Raw genomic sequence first — 24,077 nt, forward strand, 5'->3', positions numbered from 1 at the left:
GGTACACCAGTTGCCACCATTCTGTGAACCACCCGCACTATAACTCTCTGTGAATTACATAACATCTCCTCCTCCTCCCTTCTCAGCACCATCCTAGTAGGCAATCAACTCTTCTCATCAAGGTAAAGGGAGTCTAAATTTTCATTTATTTCATCTAATTGCTTTTGTATTTATGTATTTTAATATAAGGCAGTGTTTATTCATACAGGCCCATCAATGTATAATATGCCAATAACAATGGGATTTTTTTTCATGGGAACAGATTAATCATTTTCCTTTTTATTTCTAATGGGAAAAATTTGTTTGGTGTAAGTCCAAGGATCTGGAACGGATTAAGGACTTATACCAAGGTACCGCTGTACTCTAGATTTTGCTTCTCTCTATTCATGAAAAAGTCCACAGTGATAAATATACATGTTTGTATTTAATCTGGGTTGTTTTTGCAGATGCACAGTGTCTCTGGAAAAGAAAACGCAGCAATATAAAGCACGGCATCAGTCGATGATTGTTAGGTCATTATTTTAATGCAACATACTATTAAATAAACATTTTCACAGTTAGAGGAATCCGCTGCCACAGGGGTTCTTGTGGCGGTGGCCAAGGTCACATCAGGTTTAAATTGGCAAAATTTACAAAAAAACAAAACAAAAAAAAACCTCTTGGAAAGCTACGTGTGCTGGTGGTTTACGTCAGTTCCAGTTTGCAAAAAAGAAAACATAAAAATCGGCCCAGCTGCCAATTCCATGCTCTGGGATATGGACGGCCGTTTTCGAAATTTTGTGCACTCACTGACAACTGAGAAAGTTCACTAAATCCAAAGATCAAAAATGTGCCGCGCCCATGCAGGCAACAGGGCTACAAGAAGAAGAATTTATGCTCTGGCCTTAAAATATCAGCCTCCATCTATAAATTATTGACTATAAGTTGGCTTTAAGGGCAGCATGCAGCTGTACACATTGACATCTACTCGTTGTCTGTGCAGATGCAAATATCAAAGCATGCCTAAAGCATTTATCATATCGCTTCATTCTCACTTCAGTCTTGTAATACCATCTTGCTGAATGCTGTAAGGGAGGGCAGCGATGATCGTCTTTGCAAGCAATGGGGTCCTTTGTATTCCCCATGAAAGCCAGAGTTCATTTAGGGACATAGCTTTCTCCATGACAAGAGGGCTGTTTCGGAATTGGACTGGAGGTTGGAAAACCCAAAAAGGGGTATGATCTCATCCCTGCTAAGCATGCATCAAGTGTAGCACAGTGATGGAATTTCAAAATAAATCGGGGCAAGGCCACCCAACAACACACCTGCAAGTCTCAGCAAGGGAAATACAATCATCCTCCAAAGGACACCCCACAATACAGCCGGAGGTCTCAGCTGGGGAAAGACAAGCTCCCGGCTAAGTACACCGAAGTAAAGTCAAGCATGCTTAGGGGGTTATAGCCACGGCAGGTCTGATCTTTTTTAGTTTTTGTAACCTACTGTCCAATCTTCTTGCCCTGAAAAAATAAAAGCTTGTATCCATTAAATACTATGGAACAGCATTCCTATCGTTCCCTTGTGATCACGGCAGCCAGTATACTGCCTTAAGCTATGTTTTTCTGCAAAAGTAACCATAAAAAGGGAACTCTATTCTGCTTTGCTATTATAATTTCTAGAAGAAACAAATGACCACTGTCTAATAAAAATATATTTGTGCTTTACAGTCTCATCTGTACGATATAGTGATGGTGTCCCATGGCCAACCAGTGTCTGAGAAACGTTAGTATAACGCAAGTATGCGTATAACTTAATGGCACGGATCCACATGGTTGTGTAACAGCACTGTAATTTATAAAAGAAACAGGAAGAGTATGAGGGCCACATAAACTGAAAAGAATCAAAAGTGCAAGTTTTAAACATGGCTGCTGAAGCATACTTTTAGATTAACTATTGATTTACCATTATAGGTGAAATGTTCTGATAGCAGAACCTTGCAGCTCCTGTAATGTCTTGGATTTCGATCTGAGGACTGCTGTGGACTCCAATACTTTTGGAATGGCATTCTTTTGTCCTTGCACCTTCTATTGCTCAACTTTTGAGGTGGGGAAATGCCTTGTCAGGAGTCACGGAGGTCAATTGTAAGAACTCTTGGGAATAAAACCAACTGCGGATCCCATGGCTTTTTTAACATTGGAAAATCTTTAGGGTCTTTAGGGACCCCGGCTATATTATCCACAGCTCACAGGATATTAGTGAGTCAAGGAGAAAAATCCCCCTTAAAGAGGACCCAAATAAAAGTTTTACCTTACATATATAAAAGGGTTGTCTACCCTTTTATGTAAGGTAAAAATTACCTTTTTGGGGGGGGGGGGGGTTAAAACCCTTTCTCTACGGTGATCAGGACTGACTAGAAGAGCAGAGCCTCCCGGAATAAATACGTCATGCATCCTGGGGGGTTTTGGGCTGCTCCTTTCTTTCCCCATCTAAGTCTCCCAATTTCCCACTTCCATAGTGTGGGATCGGGTGAAGTACGAAGGAGGAGGAAGAAGGCCAAAGAAGATGGCGGCACCCTTACACTTCTTCAACACCAGGACGAAGAAGGATACTGTGATGACGCGGGACCCTATCCAGGAAATCTCCGGATGGATCTACAAAGGTAAAAGTGAGTTTTTTGTTCAGTTTACTTCCGCTTTTAATTGCTGGCCACTGATAAGAATGTCTCCTAGCCAAAAAGATCATTGGTGTTACTTAAACTGACCTAAGAGGCAGAAACTGCTCATTGCTCAAAGAACCCCTAACAAGCTCCAGCGGACCCCTGGCCTAAACAATATGTCTATGGTACACATACAAGTAGAATCTGACCACAACGGATGGTTCAAGAGCCTGTGCCCTAAAGACCTTAACCATTAACATGACTATTTCACGCTACTGCCCTTCCTTGCAACATTTTATATGGAGTTCTATTTGCACAGCATTTTTTGTGGACTGTAAAAAATAAAATTCATTAGAATAGTTATTCCAAGTCATTATAGTCCCCAGCAGACAGGTATTTTTTATCTAACCCAATGAGGACTGACATGCAGTATCTAACACCAGCCTATATTTAACATATAATACAAACAAACTGACATTAGGCAGTATTATGAATTCATAAAAATAATCAGAATTATACAGTAAATAGATTTCTATGCAACTTTCAGGCAAAGGCAACAACGCACAGCCGGACGCAACGATCAACCAGCAAACCTGAGAAAATCAGAATTCGATCTGTTTATAGATCACAGAAGATGCCCCTCTCACGGGTTCAGGGTTAACGGAAGGAGCGTGACATTATAGAAATGGCGGGGGGACACAACACAGGAGGACCCATATGCCAGGGACGGAGAGCATGACAACTGTACAGGATTCATGGGACAGGCTTCTATACAGAAAATATTCATTCAAACAAGTTCTAAGATATCTGAAGCGTTTTACATGTTAATGATGTTAAGCTACACTACAAGGGCCGGGCCTTGATGAGATGAATGACAATCCAAATCCTTGTAACTCCATGCTGTGAACTGGGTCTGAGATGCAATTTGCTGCAGCGATTATATATAAAAGGAAATTTAAAGTCTGACCCCAGAGATAATTTTGGATAGAGTGTGAAATGGTTAACATTTCCTTCCACTGGGAAGATTTTTTTCTTCCGGTCCCTATGGAGCCCATGCAGGACACAGCAACAGGGTATCTTGGAAGCTTCCCATTCAATTTTCTTTGTTCTTATCTGAAACTGAAAGCTTGCAATCTAATCTCTGTGTTGGGACCTATGAATTTTTTACTCCTCCTGTTGGCTCCAACAGACAAACAAAGCAGTAGATGAGTGGTAGGAAGGTCAGAATCAATTATTGTGGGTTCTGTTAACGCATAAAGTAGCAGATGCTTAAAGATTCCTCTTTAGTAGGAAAAGAGGACATTTTAAGGTGCGGAGATCTTTCTGTCGGGGCCTTTACAATGTACAAAAGGGAGATTAAGCCCACGAGCATCCATCTACAGCTCACATATTAGTTCTCAGGGGGTCTGCCTTTTTTAAATCCTGTGACTGATACAGCACGAGCAATAAGGCTATAACATAAGGATTACCAAAGCCAACAATGCAACTTGTTGCTTCTACTAGGACTGATAATCCTGAATCAGCCAATAAAACAACCACCTCCACGGCACAGCACATGACAGAGTCACATTAAGGAGTTCCATAAAAAGCAAAGTCCCTCTCTGTGATGAGATGCAGATAAATGGAACATTCCGAACTATAGGCATTGTAGAAAGATGGAGCAAGGTATCGGCATGGCATTTTGCAGGATATTCTGTAAAAATCTGCTGCATCTACAGCTAAATACTCAATAGTACTTACAGACAGACAGCGCATTTAATGTAACAAAGGAGTCAAACCGAAGTGTACTGTACTGTGACTTAAAGGTTCAGTCCACCCAATCCGTCATGTCAGTTGGGCATAGATGCTGGCGGCTTTTTATGCCAAGCAGGAATATTTCACCCATTCGGCGGCATGCTAGGTAACTTTAAACTGGAGCAAGATTACTTTATAACGGCTATGAAATGTGGAGGGCCTGTGAACCCAGGAGATGTCACCGATCTACAGCAAATGGATGACTAATTTTGTTTTACCTAATGGTTTCACATTGTATTAAATATCTAAGCTCAGGGAATTAAAAAAAAATTTTGTGTGCATAAACCAGTTTCTTTCAACCATGACTGAGGTATCTTCACATTGAAGGCAGGACGCTGAAGCTTTTCAGATTCCCAAAAAAAAAAAAAAAAAAAAATATCAGGTAAAATTCTAATTTGTAGTCCTATTTTAAAGCAGCTTAGGATTTCCTGATGGGAAAGATTGGTCTACCTTCCTTCTTCAAAATCAATCCTGGTCTTCAAAACACCCAATGCCGCTGATCTCTGAGGTAGCCAAGATGGTCTTGAAGATTGAGAGTGCAGACTTGAACTCTGGAAATGGGATGGACAATCTGACAAGCCTTACAGGCTTCCCCAAGTGTAGGCACACTTGGGAAAACGTAAAACTATGATAGAGTTCTTGTTGTGTCATAACCCAATCCTTGCTTATCTGAACTGGACGCGATTTTGACACATTGACCTTCTAGAGCTAAGCAGTCCTAAAAGCAGCATAAATGTCCTCGGCAACATCTTCCAGGTATCCTAGATGATAGCACCACCATAAGACACCGGATAGTAAATGTTTGTCAGTGTGAAATGACGTTTTTCCTTCATTGTATACTTTGACCTAGTCATGTCAGGAGTCTCAATTCACAGCTTCTGAATGGCGATGGACAAAGCGGAGAAGATGAGATTGTAGCTTTGAGATGGATGCTGTAGGGACGGAGAGGAACCTGTGAGATGTCTTTAACCCATTCTTCGGTAGGTATAGATGTAGGCCTTGCAGTTTGGGCAGGTGTGGGTTACATCTTTCAGATCGTTGATCATACAAGGAATCAGACAGCAGCCAAGGTCACATCTGAAGAAGAAAAAATAATAATTAAAAAAGTTAAGACAGTACAAAGGGGAATTACAAATTGTAATAAAGCCCCATTTTTTATAGCTTTTTGGATGTTGCTGGGTAAGAATAACCCTTACTATTGGTCCTGACCAATAATGGAACAGAAGATGAGGACCCACCAGTTCCAATGACAGCACTCTGCAAAGACATTTCCTTTTGCTTTGTGTTCCAGGTGAGAGGAAAGCAACTCAATAGGTTATCCTTTAATTTACCCCCCATTCCCCAGCATTAACCCCAAGTCTCATACACCTGTGTCCATGATTCTGTTAGATTCAAGATGTGCAGACCAACTCCTATTATCAAGCTGGCACCACTTGTCCTCTGGGTACAGACAGAACTAAATCTAAAAAGATTTGGTTTACAAAGACTCAAATCATGTTTATATAAAAATCCTGGCCTATATGTTTCTTTCTCCCCCATCCCATCATCCCGAGCACAGAAGGTTGGACAACTTGGTCCTATTCCTTTCTAAATCAAAAGAATAGGAAAGACAGGGTTTTTTTTTAAGCAAATATCAAACGTGTGTATTCAGCATACCTCAGAATGTATGCATTTCAAATTTACAACAAATATTGCATTCTTGGTACATATAAAGTGAAAAAAAATACAAATAACACTTCCGCAGCCCCTAAGGATAGATTATTGAGAGGCTTGCGTGCTTTTCACTAAACAACTGCATAATTCAATGACAAGAACTTAAAAGTCTCCACCCGACACGTTTCGTGGCTTCTTCAGGGGATGAACAGAGAGATGTCAAAACCACTGTACAATGACATATAAGAATATATACATGAGTATGGAAAAGTACAAAGAAGGTTTCAACAAATATATCAACATATATTGTGATAAATCTTATAAAAGGGACATTACAGAAATTTAAAAGCAGATTACTGAGTAATGTGCTTTTAAATACCACCCAGGGTGGTACAATGTAATCTGCTTTTAAATGGTTTTTACAGTAAAAAAAACACCACATATTTTAGTGCACCAAACATCATTGCCCAGTATCCTGGTTTACATTTTTCCCACTATTATTCCTGACCTTTTGAAATTTTTTAATTTGTTTTTTTTGTTTATAAATTACATGTGTTCTAATATCTCATTATTTTTTTAAATAATTATTTATATTATAATATAATAAATAAATATAATTATCATACCCAGGAGTTAATCCTAAGAATTACAGGCCCACAATATAAACAAAAATTTCAATGCAAAAAAATAGGATCACTTTTTGCATCAAAAAACTGACAGAATTAGAACGCTAGGGGGTTTAATAGATAGAAAAATGTATTGGTACAAGTGTAGAATATTACATAATAATCCTGGATATGGTGCCTCATGTATGGATATATTAAAGTTTCACTTACATATAATCCATCCTTAGGGGCTGCAGAAGCGTTATTTGTATCTTATTTCCATTAATTTACTTTATATGTACCAAGAATGCAATATTTGCTGTAAATTTGCAATGCATACGTTCTGAGGTATGCTGAATACACACATTTAATTATTGCCTAAAAAACCCATCTTTCCTATTCTTTTGATTTTGTCTTGCTCTAATTGGGGTTGGCAACTGCATACTCATTTAATTTAGTAGGGCCACATACGCCTCACCTTTTATCTTATATTTATACCTTTCTATGCAGAGGCCTCCTAATGTGAAAATATAAGCTTCGTCTATGCCCGAACTGAAGACCAAAGTAGGAAAAGACTAGCTGGGAAAGTGTGCAGTGGAGAATCGGACAGAAGTAGACAGGCGAGTATAAGTATTTTGCAATGTGTTTCACGTGTCCACACACCAAGCGTGTTATTTGGGATATGATTCTTTGACGACAGAATTACTCTGCCACCTTGTGTTAAATCAAGACTACTGCACGTTTTGGAATCCTAAAATCCCACAATAGCAATTAGGCATGCTTATATTGCAAACATTGCCAATAAAAACTGCCGGATCGCCACCCATCTGTTCAATTTTGCAGCTCAGCGTTTGCTGCCAGAGATGCCTGCCAACTCCGGCTTCTCTTGCGCATGCCAAGAATGAATGAACTCCCACAAGCTTGTGCAGGAGTTATGTCAACCCGGCCAATCAAGATGCCCTGTAATGGACTGGGGACAGGTGAGTATCTCCTCCACCTGGAAAGGTTTTAGTGATCACAATCATTATAAAACAACTTCCTTACTTTGTTCTTATACTTTAGTCCGTTTTATTATGCCACTTACTTTAAAGCTGAACTCCAATAAAGCCATTTTTTTCCCAACAGTTTCTTCTAGCTGCCCACCAATATCAACTTTGCATATCTGATATCCAGCATTGCTAGCATCATGTAAATGCCTGGCCATTCATGATACGCAGCCTGCAGCCATGTATTTTGTGAATATCTGAGTATAGATGGGGAGCAGACGAACCAGAACTGGTGTCTATCACACGTGCAATAGTGACATCAGTAAACTAGCTGTGATGTGACCGTTGATTCTTGTGGTAAGGTCACCAAGTATTATTATTAAAGCGGACCTAAAATCAACCCTTTTACTTTACATAAACCGGTAGACAACCCCTTATATATAAAGTAAAAATATAATTGATTTAAAAAAAATATATTTTATATAATGTTATAATTATAAGGTTATAGAATAAATATGTTATATAATCATGTGAAAACCTATTTGAGATTTTTAGTAACTGAGTTTTGGTCTACTTTATACATGAAGAGACAGGTATGACCACTCCTTCTAAAACTGCTTGTTGTCTGGCTGTTACATCAGTCCTCTGGTTGCCATATTTGCAGCTTAGGAAAATATGACCAGCTGACAGATTTCCATGCGGATATCTCCGAGGGATAACAAGCAATCACTGGAACTCAAGGGACTGTAAACTGTCTCTACTACAGCAGACCACTATTACTGAGAGATGTGGCCCATTTCACTTACCCTACAAAGCAACAGAAGCAACACAGCAGAAAATTCATGAGCCCAATTTCATGGGTGATCTTAGTTGTGATTGGCTGCTGGCAGTGCGGGCACACCGTCTGTACTGGAGAACTCTGGAAGATCTCGCCTTGCAGCACGGTCACTGTAGTGGTGGCGGAGGCAGTGCTGGCTCCAGGTGGCATGATGACAGTGGTGGCGTGTGCTCCAGGGGATGGAAATTGTGACGGATACGGTCCAGTTGTAGGTGGGTAGTATCCCATAGGACCGTAGGGTCCAGGGGGAGGGTAAAAACCTGGGTAAGAAACACAAGAATAAACAATAATTATCATATACAGCCGAAAGCTTGGAGTGACCCTTGTCAGGCATAGTAAAGGTAGTTTGTATCAGTTATTTTTTTAATGTGAATGTACATAAAGCAATGACAACAATTCCCTGGTCCTGGCAATGACAGATCTCAAAGTTGGCGTGTGTATTAAAGTGCACCCGAGGTCCTGGTTTTTGTTATTGTTATTCAGTCAGGCAACACGACCATTTTTTTCCCCTTTAATAAATATGTGTAATGCTTGGAATTACTGCATTGGGCTAGCAAAACACTGAAAGTCTGCATTGCTATTCTCACACAGAGCGCAGATCTATGAGTTTCTGCAGGTCCAACATGTCCGCCCTGCACAGTGCTCATAAAGAGTAGTGTGGACGGGGGGGACGGGGGGGGGTCTTGCTAAAGACTACCAATGGCCTGGATTTCATAGGAAAGCTTCTAAATGAGTTGACATTGTTCTACTAAATTTGAAAGTGTTTTTTATATTCCCTGAAAAATACCTTCGGCCTTGACAGCTGATACCTTTCTGTGCTCGGTTTGTGCTGCACTCATACCAGGTATATGGTTTTCAGTTATCTCTGAGGACTACAGTTCTCCTCTCTCTATGTGAAGGAAAGGAAAGGAGAGTAGGAGAGGGGTAGTGTAGTCATAACACACTACTTGTTCTAGTGTGACAACGCTGCTCCTTTATATGGCAAGTGAGTGTTGTCATCCTGGTACAGGGAAAAAAAAGAAACACTTGCAGCCAGCACATCTAAGAACAGGTAAATAATTATATTATTACTATATGTATGGAGTTTAAAAGTTCTTGGTGTGCTTGTATGGGTTTCCTCCCACATGCCAAAAACATGCAGTTAAGGTAATTGGCTTCCCCCCAAATTGACCTTAGACTGTGGTAAAGACTGTGGTAAAGTAATATTAATGTTTCATGTAGTACATTTTTGGGGGTTGGCTTAGAAACTCTTCTTCTGTTCACAGTAAAAAGGGGATTCTTTCTTGGACATCCACACCACTGACTGCAGGATGTGGACACTTATTACCAGCTGTGCAGAGCTAGATAAGGGATCTGCAGAGCAAAATGACTTTCTGTGATCATCTATTGCAAGCTCATTTGCAGAGATGGATTAGCACGCTGATATGGCACCAGTGAGGGTATTATTTTCCTTTACAGGGTAAGAAAGAGAAAAAAACTTGAAAAAAATGGTTTGGTTGGATGAGGAAGAGCAGAGCAAATGTTCACTTCACAGTCAATGGATAATTATGCCTTCACATATATTTCCTTTATGTACTGGTTGTTCATACTCTTGATAATATTTAGGACTTTCACAAGATAACTTAAGTGCTTGTACATTGGAAATTTTTGAATTATAATACATGCTTTATTTTTTGTATTGCTCTATTGCACAGTTTTGTAACATTCTCAGTGCATCCCATGAGGAAGCCTATCGGCAAAACGTGTTGGGCTTGAGACGTTTCATTTACATATGGAACTTATTTAGTGGTTCTTGTATAGACGCTAGGCACCATCTCCTGTGAAGCTTTAAAAGAGAATGACCTAGCAATATTGAAAGTAACGTGCTGAAATGTAATCAGTCATTTTGTTCATCTCCCTTGAGGCTTTTGTTATATTTGAAATAAACATCTTAAATTGCTCACAATCCCCAGCCTTTTCTGTCTTCTTGAATATTTAGCGCTCAAATATTGGGGTTGGCATCAAAACAAAGGAGAAGGATTAGGTGTTATTATATTAGGAAAATATGGCAGCCATGTAATTAGCATTTTTATGATTGGTTGGCACTGGCTGCCTTTTCCTCTCAATACAAGTTTCCTGATCCTAAACAGCACTCCCAGCGCGACAATAACACTTCTTACTGTAGACAAAGAAGACAAGGGAGAAAAAGCAGAGAGGAATGTGATGTTTATTTCTCAGGTTCATGTTTGGAGAAGGAGATTGAACGATTCGTTTATATAAATTCTGTGCCGATTCCCAAGGGGAATCACCTCAAATGACTCCGTCATGTTTGTATCTGCTGCTTTAATGCACTGAGATGCTTCTTGCTAACTGTAATCTCATTCAGTTTAGACAAAGTACACTTACCCGCCTGGCTTCTCATTAACTGAGCTATCTGTGCACAGAGGATGTGGTACATTACATTCCTTTTTTGTGTTTATTGAGATCGCTGAGGAAATGGAAAAGGCCACAGCAGTGGGATTTAACATCCATTACCGTCCGATGCAATGAGATCACAGCTGCATGAACAGGTTCTGTGTGCTGTATGTGGGGTAGGTGGCAGACCGGCCTTTTTAAAGAACGGTGGTGAAAAAGTTATGGTTTAGATTGCTTTGCTGTTTCAGGGCCTAAGGAGCTTGCAATCATCAGGATAACTATGAAGTTGCATTATATAAAGCTTTCTAGATAAGAATGTGAGTCCATATGCCAAAGTTAAAGCAGAAATATATTTTCTGACAATACTTTCACCCCTTATATTATCTTGGTAAAATAGTCAATCATTTCCATGGGGCGTACATACATTTCACATCATTATAAGCATACATCATGTACACCAGTGAGAAATAGTGGAGTTATGGGAGAGGAAACTGCTTTATAAAGCATGCTGGCACATACTGGCCAAGTGCTACCCGATTGGTGGTCGTGGGTAACACAGACAGGCTTTATTTAGCAGAGGTTACAAGCGATACACAGAAGGTGAATATATGTAGAAGAGGACTTACCTGGGTTCGGGGGAATATATCCTGGGGTAGCTTCATATGGAGGAGGTCCAGAATCTGGTGGGGCAAAGGGCATGCTGGGCGGATAAGCCCCTGGTGCTTGTCTGTGATCTAAATTTAACAATAAACATTAAATTAAGCGATTGTGAAGTGTAATAATGAAAGTTAGGCTATGTACACACGTCAGATGATTCTCATACGATAATCTCCTCAGGGCTGATATTGAATGAGAATCCGGCGTGTGTACAGCGCCTGTCAGACGATGAGCGATCACAATAAAAGTTGGGGGGGGTTCCCGCTTCGTGGTTCTTATCCCCCCCCCTCCATAGTGCAGAATGGCATGTATGTACAGCACTCGTTCATGCAATGTTTTAGTCTTCTGTTGTTGGAAAGTATTGTGACAGATCATTATTGCACGTGTTTACCTGGACTTAGGAGAAAAGATAAACTATAACCCCTTACCTTCCATGCTGGGGGAGCTCTGCTTGTCTTCTAACAGTGGGGCTGTAGGCCCCCCAGGGTAAGGAGGCGGCGGGTCACTGGCCATGGTGCTATGGATAGATCTAAAAAAGAAAAGGATGACAATTACATTCACCACTTACAAAGGTAACCAGATAGGATTTTCTCCTACATAAAAGGTGATTAAGACATAGTCAGTATAAGAGAGTCTGCCTAGCCTGAACCTAGTTAATTCAGCAAACCTGGAATACACCTGGTCCAGGATTAAAAACGTTTGCCAACCAATAGCAAACGATTTTTAACAAATGCATTTCAGGTTTGCTGGATGTCAAAAAAAGTCCTTGCTGTGGTTTGCAACTCACCCCCCCCTGCAATCCGATAAAAATATTTTTGCTTTTTTACAGATGGAATCCCAATTATTTGTTCTACATTCCGGAGATTCTGTCAGGAAATAAGCTCCAATCCCAAACATTGGTTATATATTCCGGAGAATCCTCTGTAAAGCTCAGCTCTTGGCGTTGTCCAGGAAAGTCTAGGCGATATCCCACTGATCAAAACATCAGGAGGTGATTCTGTCTGTGAACAATCATGAACACCTTGCATATGTTTTTGGTTCACAATTTCAGATTGGTTTTTGGATCAGAAAATTGGGGCACAACAATATAACTAACCGAACCTTCATAGTATTCTCCCTAGAAATATTACTAGATCTGAAGAGCACCAGGCGGTGCACCCGGCTAAAAGGGGCTGGGGAGAACATTGACATGTATTCCTCTAAATGTAAACAAATAAGTGTGCAGAAGGAGCAGCTTGCAGCCTACTGGTATATGTGACACAAGTATTTCAGGATGCTGCAAGTTTTGTAGAAAGTGGTCGGGACCCCCTCGCAAACAAACCCACATTTTTCCATTATATAATACGGACAGCCACCCTTTTACATGATGTTAAAAATGTGACGATAGGTGCACTTGTTGCACATGACAGCCCTGTTCCAATTGGTTGCTGTAACAGTAATTTTGCAGTCCTATAACCTATAGGACTATATGATCGTTATAGAGCCACCCCACCATTAGAATGACTGACACAAAAACAAAGGGTCACATGTGGTGGTGTAGGGGGGGGGGGGGGGGGTGTTTAGAAAGGAAAGCTTTGGACACGCGGAGGCCATTGTGTTTGGACTGGGTATGTGAGCCAAATGTGACAAGGATATACAGGATGTTGTGTGACTCCCTGCATCCCGTCTCCTTCAGACTACCAGTCCCAATGTTTATAATTACCGGCCACATCCTGAGAATCCTGCTAATTACTATGTACGCACTCCGCTGTCCAGTTCTACAGCGACATGCAGTGTTCTCCCCAGACCCTTTTAGCTGGGCGCACCACCCGGCACTTTTGAGTAACAACTCGGCTGTTTTTGGGTGGTCACTGATGAGTTGTGTCACAATACAGGGGCTGCTACCCACCAACAGCTTCTTTCCAACAAGCTTAAAATTTTTTGGGGAATACTGCATCAGCTTTATTTTTCTAGGTTCATTTTAAAGAGTCTGTAAATAAATTGATTGTTATGGATTGGCTTTTAATGCCCACCATTCGTTACTTTTCTGCCTCCTCCACCAACAGATATCTAATACCGCTAGGCATGGAGGAAGCGGCTCTCCTCCCTCCCACCTGACAGAAATGGCACTTGCTGATTGGCCAGAACTGTTCCATGGGACAGGGAGTGTTACTAGATCTGTGTGATCTCCAACCAGGGCTATTCAGAGCTTACACAGGGCTCAGATCAGATACAGGTTTGCTTTAAATATAAAGACCTGTATACAGAGATACACTGGATCACTAGAAGGTTCCTCCAGAGGTTGCTGGGGTTCCTTGAGCAGTTTGCACCTCTCAGGTCAGTTTAGGTGACACCAATGATCTTTTTGGCTATCTGTAAGGGTGACATTCTTCCCAATGGCCAGCAATGTAAGAGGAATTCTTCCCACTGACCACCAACCTAATATATTGTGGGCTGTAGACATAGTAATTATAGAAGGGGGTTCCTGAAAGTTTATTCAAGGGTTCCCAGTGTTGTCCCTGGCCCCTTTTAGATGGGTGCACCACCCGGCACTTGTCAGTAACCACCCGGCTGTTTTTGGATGGTTACATTACAATACAGAGGTTGCATTACAATACAGAGGCCACCATCCACCTACAATTTCTTCCCACCCAGCCTCAAAGATATCTGGGTTAAACACTGTGTTCCCCATGTTATAAAGTTTGGGAAACACTGCTCTAGATCCTATTAACCGGTGGCTCTGTCCAGCCAAACTTGTAATTTAGGCATCAAAGCCAGACAGTGTGCGGAGCGAACGTATGGCAGGATGCTAGGTCAGCTCCATGACTCACCAGGAATGCCAGGCAGCTGTACGTGCGATTAGCGGGTGGACCGACACTGATGAAGGACAGGTTGGCGGCGCGATTACACACGGTGTAGGTGGCTTGGATGATGTTGGCACGCGACAAGGCAAAACAGGAGCCTAAGACTACAGCAAAAGCGGCTCCAACACGTGATGCAGTTAAGATGGCGCTGCTCCACTCTCCTGAAAGCCAGGGTACAGAAGAGGGTGAGGGCTCCAGAAAGCCTGATTTTTTGGCTAGAGGCTCACCTGTTTTAAGCATGCAAGGAACATCTAGCGACACAGAAGGCTTGATACAAAAATTTCAGGGTATTCTACAGACAGCATTGGATTTAACAACTAAAAAGATAACAGATCATTTTGAAAAGAGCGGCAGGTCATCGCTACTGGGTCATCGCACAGTGCAGCTGGAAGAACGCATGGATGATGTTACAACAGTACTGGAAGGCCACGAGGAAGAAGAGATTGAACACTACAAAAATGAGGTACAATTGTTACATTATAAGTTTGAGGACTTGGAGAACAGGTCCAGGCGCTCTAACTTGGGTATACGTGGGATACCTGAATCTGTGACGGAGTTGCCATCCGTGGTTACAGCTTTATTCCAAGAGATATGTCCTGAAATACCTTTGGAGAGACTTGAATTGGATCAAATTGACCTCACATTTAGTAAGCCAAAACAGGAAGGGCCGCCTAGATGTGGTTGTAAAATTCCATTATTACGGCATGAAAGATACAATCCAACGAATGGCCTGCTCTAAGTGCCAACTGTTTTTCAAGGTTAATTATAATTATCAAATATTCGCTGATTTGGTCCCAGCTATTCAGGGGTGTAGGTAGTTGAGGCCCTACTTGCAGATTCTTCAGGAAAACACATTAGTTATCGCTGGGGGCATCCATTCAAGCTTATATTTTCAGATAATGGCAGACCTCAAACTGTTACTACATTGTCTGAAGCATTAACATGTTTCCAAGCTTTGGGTTTACCATTACCACCACAATCTTCTTGTTCTGACAAAATAGAGAGAGACCTTTACATCTCCATCGAAAGCATTACAGCAACGCCTGAAACATAATCGCTTTGAGGGAACTTCTCCATCTAAATTGAAACCATCCATGCAGCCGAACTGAAAGAAGTAACCTACTTCCTCACCTGGCCTAATATAATAGGGATAGATACGTTTTGATTGCAGAGAAGATGTAGTTTTTATTTTTTGCTTCTCTTTGTTTGAATAGAATAACTGGTGGTATAGCGTCAACTCAAGGGCAATGAATCTTAAAACAATCTGATGTATTTATGAGGTTTTATTACAAGGATTAAAGTGAATCCTTACCTATCTTGTGATGCAACCCTCAGTATTAAATATTCAGGGGGTGTTGCGCTTGAAGATATATTTTTGGGTGGGCAAGGTTTTTGTCTTACCAAATATTGAATCTCGCTTAGATTTCAGAGAATGGATGTAATGCTGGGAGGTTTTGTGGTACGGTCTATGTTTTATATGTGATTTTGTTCTTGTGGATAGATGGGTTTGTTTCTACCTCCCTCTCCTGAAGAACATTTTTTTTTCTTTTTTAGTTAAGTTTAGGTTCTTTTATGTCTCTAAAGTCAAAAACCTAAAACCTAAACCTAATGAGAATCAGGTTCCGTTTTTTACTCATGTGTTTCACCTGTTACATGTGTATGTACAAGGTTTACTTATGTGTGGGGACTCTAATACTCCAATAATACCTAGCTTGGATAAAAAAGCATACTTATTCCATTAATACATCATAAAGATCCTTCTACCACAAGGGCATTACGGGATTTATTGCACTCAGAGATGCTAAGGTGAGAAAAACATCTTGGGCGCTAGAATACACACACTATTCTCATGCTCATAAACGGTTTACATGGATAGATCATATTTTTGTTTCAAATGTTACTGTAAGGGACTTACCCGTCCTGCGAGCCCGCGGTGTCCCTGGGGATCCCAGCCACAGAGGGAGACGCCGCTATAGCAGGCAGCATGGCCGAGGCTGCTGCTCTACTTGCAGCTTGTCTCTCTCTGCAGGCGGAGGGATCCATCCTGGCCAAACTACTATTCAGCTAGGCGGCATCCCTTGCATCCCTTCAGATGTGGTTACTGCATATCCTGCTCTCAGCACTCGTTTGCATGTGCAAAGTAGTGCACGTCCTAGGGGTGCTGTGGGAAGAGGTGCGCGTGCTACAATGCCTCCCTCTCCCTCGGCCGCAGGTGGCGCAAGGCCATTGGTCACTCTGGCCATTTAAGGAGAGCCTGTCCTGTACACCATTGCCCGCTATAAGCCTCTGTGAACTCAGTGTGCTAGGGTGTGTCATTGTGTTGGTTAAGTTTACCTGCTTTTGTCATCTCCTTAGTGACCTGGTCTGAAGTTGACTCCGCTTGAACTCTGCCTGCCCTGACCTCGGATTGTTACTGACCATTCTGCCTGCTGCCAGCCCTGACCTCGGATTGTTCTTGACCTGTCTTTGCCTTACCCATTTGTACTTTGCTTATTTGGACTTAACCCTTACTGTGCTTTATGACACTGAATAAAGCCTGATTGAAGGATATCTGGAGTTGGTTGTGGTTTGTGTGCCCAGGCGCATTACAGTTACCCTACAATTGCTATCTTCTAGTGCTATTGTGGTAATCTCGTGGTCTGACCACGATGCAGTTTGTGTAGAATTTTCTTCTTTATACCCTAGATCCTAGTCTCTCCCGACGCGTTTCACCATCGTGAGCCTCTTTGGACGGCCACCACCAGCTCTCTCTGCTTTATTTTTTCTCGGTTATTGACTAAAACAGGGATTGAATATCAATCTTCCTCAGACACTATTGATTACATTGTTGGAAGGGATAGCTCTAATCATCAACACATAATATCCCTATTGAACGTCTGTTTTTGGGTTCCGTATTGGGACTTCGACAGGTTACCTCACCTATTATTACACCATCAACGACTCTAACAACTAATCAATAATACTCAACTAAGATATAGTCCAAAGTGCATTTAGAATACTATCTTCCCCTTTTTTACTATTGTGGCAATTGGGTGCAAGTTCAATTACTGTTCCCAATAATTATATTGCTATCTGGTCAATATACCAAGGTCTCAACTGCCCTGAGGAAGCCCACGAGGGTGAAACGCGACGGGACAGACCATTAATAAGAAAATATATATACTGACCTTTACCTGATTGGAGTTGGTATACATCATAACCAACCCAATGTAATGTATCTAGCTTCATAGTGTCAGAGTACTAATCTATATATGTGTATTTGTTAGGTAATTTTAATTCATCAATTACAAATAAAAGATTTTAATTAATTTTATAATATTATTGCCTTAAAGAGACACTTTTCTTCTCTTTCCATTTTTTTCCTTACCTCAAAATGTTTAGGCTCCGCAATACTACTTAAATAGTCGTACTTTTATCCCTTAAAAACTGATCACATATTAAATCTCTAGAATATTTTAAAATAAACAAGGAGTCTAGGGTCTCTGTTGCTATATTTTGGGCAGCACATAAGGCAGTAATCAGAGCATCTCGTCTTAAAAAGAGGCGAATCTTACACAAATGGAACAGGAATACAGGTCTTTTCGAATGCAGTTTCAGAAGTCGCCTAGTCGAGAACTGGTTTAGAATTTAATAAAGACACAGTTAAATTTGTGTGGAGCAACTATAACAGAGAAGCAGTTAAGATGGACTAAAAATAAATATTATACTTATGGGAATGAACCCCATACCCTTTTGGCAAATAGACTCAAATATTCTGAGAAACATTTCACCCCATACCGTTTAGGAATTGGGAGAGTTGGCCTAACTAATAATCCAGATTATAATTTAAAGGAAATTTATGATGGGCTGCAATGCCTTTATCAGACATCACAAGAGTTTGATGAAGTGAGCATGGAACAGTTCCTTTCTAATTTAGATTTGCCAGAAATACCAATTTCGCTGAAAGGCTTGAGGCGACTATTACACCTCAGGAGATAATGCAAGCAATAAAACAGCTAAAGACGAATAAACGGCCTGGACCGGATGGATTTAAGCAAGCTAATATAAAAATGTTATGGAAGAACTGGTTGCTTTTTTAACCCAAGTTTTTAATGGGGTACTTGAGGTTGAATGTTCGGATCCTAGTATGTTGCTGAAATCTGATACACTACGGTGTGGTCTAATTATAGGCCTATGTCCCTACCCAATCTTGACGCTAAGTTATTGGCATTGATATTGGCTTCGCGACTGAGTCAGGGAATAGAGCTCTTGGTTTCATCAGATCAAAGAGGGTTTATTCCACGGAGACAGGCAGGAGATAATATTCGTAGGATGATGCATTTAATGTAATATGCCCATAAAACTAAACAACCGACAATGTTTTTAAGCTTAGATATAAAGAAGGCTTTTCATTCAGTGCTTTGGCTATATTTAATGTGATTATTGGAACATTAGGGATTTGGTCCCTATTTTTCCTCCTGGGTTTCTTCATTATATGCAACGCCTAAGGCATTTATTCAATATATGGGCTTTTGATCTTCGTATTTCCCTATAGGTAGGGGCACTGGACAAGGATGTCCACTTTCACCGTTATTTGTCTTAGTAATGAAGCCGTTGGCACAGACTATTCGTAGAGATTCACTATTCTTGAAAATAGATTATCAGCATAAACTTAGTTTTATTCGCAGATGGTGTCCTGCTATGTATAAAAAATCCACTAGTGTCCCTACCGAATTTATTATTTCTCTTATCAAAGTTCCAGAAATTTGATGGTTTACTAGTGTATAGCTCAAAAAGTAAAGCATTAAATATTACATTAACTAATGAAATGGTTAGATTGCTACAGGAATCATTTCCATTTAAATGGGAAGAGCGGCGTCTACGTTATTTAGGGGTCCATATTACACCCACATATGATAAATTGTATGATGCTAATATACCAGATTTATACAAACATTGAGTGATGCTGTTAGAATCAGTTATTTAGGGGTCCATATTACACCCACATATGATAAATTGTATGATGCTAATATACCAGATTTATACAAACATTGAGTGATGCTGTTAGAATCATGGAAGAGATAACAAATATCGTGGATGGGGAGAACTGCCTTGATTAAAATTACATGGTTGCCCAAATTTGTATATCTGGTGCAGGTTTTACCCGTTAAGATACCATACAAAATGTTTTTATTTATTTTACAGAAGGGAATGCTAGCATTTATTTGGGGCTCTAAAAGACCCAGAATTTCCAAACAAGTTTTATATCATCAGCAATCTAGAGGCCGGGCTTGCTGTACCACAATTGTATTTTTAGTATGTAGCGGCCCAGATTGGTTCATTAATTTATTACAAACAGAATAGGACACTGCTGGGGGTTCATCTGGAAAAACAGAAATCAGCACAATTGTATATTGAAAATGTTTTGTGGGTCCCATCGTCTAGGCGGGGATCCCATACTTTCATATTCGCTGCAGGTTTGGGATCAAATTAGAAAAAAAGGTGGAATTGATGACTTCATATACACCTGTGGCAACAATATTGGGTATTCCTTTGTTTCAGCCTGGCTTTGAGTACCCTGAATGATTTCAATTGTGGAGAATCTATCATTTTCTGGATTTATCAGGTATCATCTACTTTGAGACACTCCAAGATAAATTTGACATCCCCACCTGTGAAATATTTGGATATTTGCAGATTAAACACTTTTTACATCAAGGTTGAAGAAGAGCGATGATAACAGAATTTTAAGTGTTTTTGAACAAAATTATGTACGTGGCTACAGACCTAGGGGGTGATATCAGTCCTTTAGGATGTTTTGGTCACAGTACATACGACAGGTAAACCTATATACTATATTATTTATATATATATTATATACCTATAAACCTATATTTGGTTATGCTTTGTGTCAGGGCATTCCACTGCACATGTTGAATTTTTAAAAGCACAGACTATGGCAGTACATTTGCACTGATATGTGTTGCATCAGGGCAGCTTATTGCACCAATATCCTGCATGGCAGTAGGTTGCTAAGCAGTGTGCTCTGTACGACAACCTATAGGTAATTCAGTGTTTCCCCAGCCCCTTTTAGCTGGGCGCACCACCTGGCACTTTTCAGCAACCTCCAGAATGTTTTTGGGTGATTACTGAAGCATTGGGTCACAATGCAGGGACTGCCACCTGCCTACAATTTCTTCCCACCCGTCTTAAAATAAGAACAATGTAGTTGTATATTTATACTTTTTGATCGTTATGTCAATGTTCACTTCTATATAGGTGCTTCAAAATTGTTTTATATGAGATTAAAGATTTTTCCTTATTTCCGTATTTGTACTTCAGTTATGTATGAAACGCGATTTCTACATGCTTGGTAAATCTCCCGAAGAAGCCGGTCTCCTGCGCAACGCATCGGAAGCTACTGATGTTGTTTGAAAATTTGAACATTGTTGCTATTGTTGTCAAAAATCAAGATATCAATTAAACATGCAATAATATAATGCCACATAACTCCTTGCTTTCTAGAGTAGTTCAGCCTTAAACTCCAAATTTTTACTTTACATAAAAGGGCTGCGGTGATAAACACAGAATGAAGTACAAAGCCTTCTGGGATATCTACGTCATGCATCTCGGGAGGGTTTTGGCTGCTCCTTCTGCGCATGCTCGAGATCAGGAGCCCTTTCTTTATTGGAAGAAAAAAAATTGCCAAACTCATGCGCAGTGGGATCAGCAAATCTTTTTCCCCCATCTATGTCACCTGCCATGCGCAGTGCAAGATTGGTGAGGTAGGAAGAAGAAACCAGAAGACGATTTTGGCATCCAGCGCTTCATCTGCGCCAGGCCGAAGACGGATACTGGGATGACACGGGACCCAAATGAAGAAAACTCCTGATGGATCTGTGGGATTAAAGGTGTGATTTTTTAAATTTTGAGTTTAATTTTTTTCCTAATATGTTGTATTTCCTAGGAGGTGGCAACACAAAAAACTTTGGTAACACAAATAGAGTATTTTGGGCATTTTCAGCATTGTACACTGGTATACTATCAGGAATTAATATGAACCCAGTGCCCCAATGTCAGCTATGCGCTGGTAGGACCCGGGCCTTTGCTGTAATGACATGAACAGCGAGGACGTTGTATCTCAATGTTTCTTTCTTCAATGTTGTGTAAACAGACTTTGAGTTGAGACCGGTTCTGGCCGTCCGGGCAGTGCGGTCACCGACCAGGAAGCAAGGTTATATAACACGTATTGTCTACACTTGCACTCCAGTGCAGATAACCGGAGCAAACAGGACAGAACCAAGACAGAACCGTCACTAGCTGGATTATGTCCTGTTTGCTCGGATTATACTTGATGGGGTTCCCCCATAGACAGGGGACCCTGAGCCACACAGAAAGGCTCAGGCACTGATGTGCAATCAGCTGATGAATTATATAATGCATCATATGGATCATATGATCATATGGATCCGTTCACACAGCTAGCTAAGAAATCATTTATGATCACACCACAAAAGGCGCTTTTATTATCACGGCATTGCAGTAAAGTGATCTCTATTGTAGAGCTGGGTATCTGAGTTCACTTCCCACCTCCGATGTTATCTGCGCACACAATACAAAATCATAGTGCTATCCCATAACAGAACATCCTAACTAACTGGACGGCATGTAGTTTAATAAAGTACTGTGTATCAGAAAGAAATACTATGTTTTTTTTCTGACAATATTGTTTTCAGCTTGGTTTTTAATTCCTATGCTGATGAAGTCTACAGTTGCATTGGCTGCAATAAAGGCACAGGCGTATGAATATTAAATCATGTGATCAGGCCGGTCATTATTGCAGAAAGGGGCAGGCCATGTCCGTACTGCAATAGTGCCCCTTACTCCATCAATAATGTATGTGATGTACCAAGGATATAGAAAATAGTATATAATACAGTATATGTACATATGATGGGGAGTATTATCAGTGACCCCACACACCTATAATATGCAGATAGACACCACTAGCACCCCCTCCCCCCATCGGATATTTAATACAGCCAGGAACACCCGAAATGTTAACATATCAAACATTCATATAAGCTAAAACATATATACATAGAATACATATATTAGGGTGCCCAGCAGTACCTCTGCTCCCCGAGAGAGAGAGAGAGAGAGAGAAAGAGAGAGAAAGAGAGAGAAAGAGAGAGAGAAAGAGAGAGAAAGAGAGAAGAGAAAGAGAAAGAGAGAAGAGAAGAGAAAGAGAGAGAAAGGAAAGAGAAATAGAGGAAAGAGGGAGGGAGGGAGAGAGAGAGAGAGAGAGAGAGAGAGAAAAAGAAGAGAAAGAGAGAAGAGAGAGAAAAAAAGGGAGAGAGAAAGAGAAAAACAGAAAGAGAAAAAGAGAGAGAGAGAGAGAGAGAGAGAGAGATATCAAACATTCATATAAGCTAAAACATATATACATAGAATACATATATTAGGGTGCCCAGCAGTACCTCTGCTCCCCGAGAGAGAGAGAGAGAAAGAGAGAGAAAGAGAGAGAGAGAAAGAGAGAGAGAGAAAGAGAGAAGAGAAGAGAAAGAGAGAGAGAGAGAGAAAAAGAGAGAGAAGAGAGAGAAAAAAGAGAAAAACAGAGAGAGAGAGAGAGATAGGGAGCGAGAGAGAGAGAGAGAGAGATAGGGAGCGAGAGAGAGAGAGAGAGAGAGAGGGAGAGAGAGAGAGAGAGAGAGAGAGAGGGAGCGAGAGAGAGAGAGAGAGAGAGAGAAAAGAGAGAAGAGAAAGAAAAAAAGACAGAGAGAGAGAGAAAAAGAAGAGAGAGAAGAAAGAGAAAGAGAGAGAGAGAGAGAGAGAGAAGACAGAGGAGAGAGTGAAGAGAGAGAGTGAGAGAAGAGAGAAAGACATGCAATGTATATGAGGGTGAGGTGTCAGTCTCCATCCCATACATAAAGGGTATAGTGACATATGCATACACAATACTGTACCAGCAATATAGAGATAATATATATAATATAGAGATAATTTATGTAATATAATATAGATGTAACATATAATATTTATGGGGGTCTCTGGCTGTAGTCTCCTAGTACCCCCCCATATAATATCATGCACTCAGGTCCCTCAGGGTAATACATATGATAATGATAAGATGATCACGTGACCCCCATACATATGACATCTCACAGTAATATTTACATACACCATGGTGTTATAGCAGCCAGCTGCCCTGCAAACGATACATATCCCATGTACATACCGCACACTTAGCATCAGCCCCCCTGTATGGCGCTCTCAGGGGCCCCAAGGGTGACTTACCTCTCACACAGTGACGTCTGAACTCACCTCCACTTCTCACCTCTCCTGCTGCTCCTGTTTACTCCTCGCACTGCACTCTGGGATCTGTAGTCTCCGCCCCGGCCTCTGCACACTACAACTCCCAGCATGCATTGCGCGCACTTCCTTTTTCTGGTACGGTCTGGATCATTCGCTGGAGATAGGATTCAAGATGTTTTAACTTTATTACTTGCTTTGTGCCTGACACATTGGGCTGATCTAATTTAAATTAGTGCAATGTAGTCACCCTATAAATTTCTGTGACAGATTTGGGTGTATATATAAATATTTTCCAATCTGTTGTGTATATTACATTTTAAATGAAGTCTGAATGTTTAGGAGATTGTGCAGAAAATGTGCAAATAAAGTCTGTCTACAAGC

At 40.7% G+C, this 24,077-nt stretch overlaps 1 protein-coding gene across 3 annotated transcripts; it reads right to left on the reverse strand.

The window, feature by feature from the left end:
* Positions 1–502: 502 nt before the first annotated feature.
* Positions 503–23,773, reverse strand: CDIP1 (cell death inducing p53 target 1). Of its 3 annotated transcripts, none has more exons than XM_072417353.1 (5): positions 23,679–23,773; positions 11,988–12,088; positions 11,529–11,636; positions 8,477–8,768; positions 503–5,503 (listed from the first exon to the last, which is right to left on the reverse strand). In XM_072417353.1, the coding sequence occupies exons 2-5, from the start codon at positions 12,070–12,072 to the stop codon at positions 5,392–5,394; spliced, it is 597 nt and encodes a 198-aa protein (XP_072273454.1). In that variant the 5' UTR covers positions 12,073–12,088; positions 23,679–23,773; the 3' UTR covers positions 503–5,391. The 3 variants fall into 3 exon arrangements, with proteins under 3 accessions (XP_072273454.1, XP_072273455.1, XP_072273456.1); XM_072417354.1 differs by having other exon boundaries at positions 23,706–23,765; XM_072417355.1 differs by lacking the exon at positions 23,679–23,773 and adding an exon at positions 14,370–15,578.
* Between the last annotated feature and the right edge of the window lie 304 nt (positions 23,774–24,077).

The sequence above is a fragment of the Pyxicephalus adspersus genome, chromosome 7 (genome assembly GCF_032062135.1).
Source record: "Pyxicephalus adspersus chromosome 7, UCB_Pads_2.0, whole genome shotgun sequence".
NCBI lineage: Eukaryota > Metazoa > Chordata > Amphibia > Anura > Pyxicephalidae > Pyxicephalus > Pyxicephalus adspersus.

Bases quoted from the DNA above. Each gene is read 5' to 3' on its own strand.
- CDIP1 (XM_072417353.1), bottom strand. From the start codon at position 12,072: ATGGCCAGTGACCCGCCGCCTCCTTACCCTGGGGGGCCTACAGCCCCA. The intron at 8,769-11,528 runs GTAAGTCCTCTT...TTTCTTACCCAG, and splicing joins ATATATTCCCCCGAACCCAG to GTTTTTACCCTCCCCCTGGA. The intron at 5,504-8,476 runs GTAAGTGAAATG...TTTCTTCTTCAG, and splicing joins TGCTTCTGTTGCTTTGTAGG to ATGTGACCTTGGCTGCTGTC.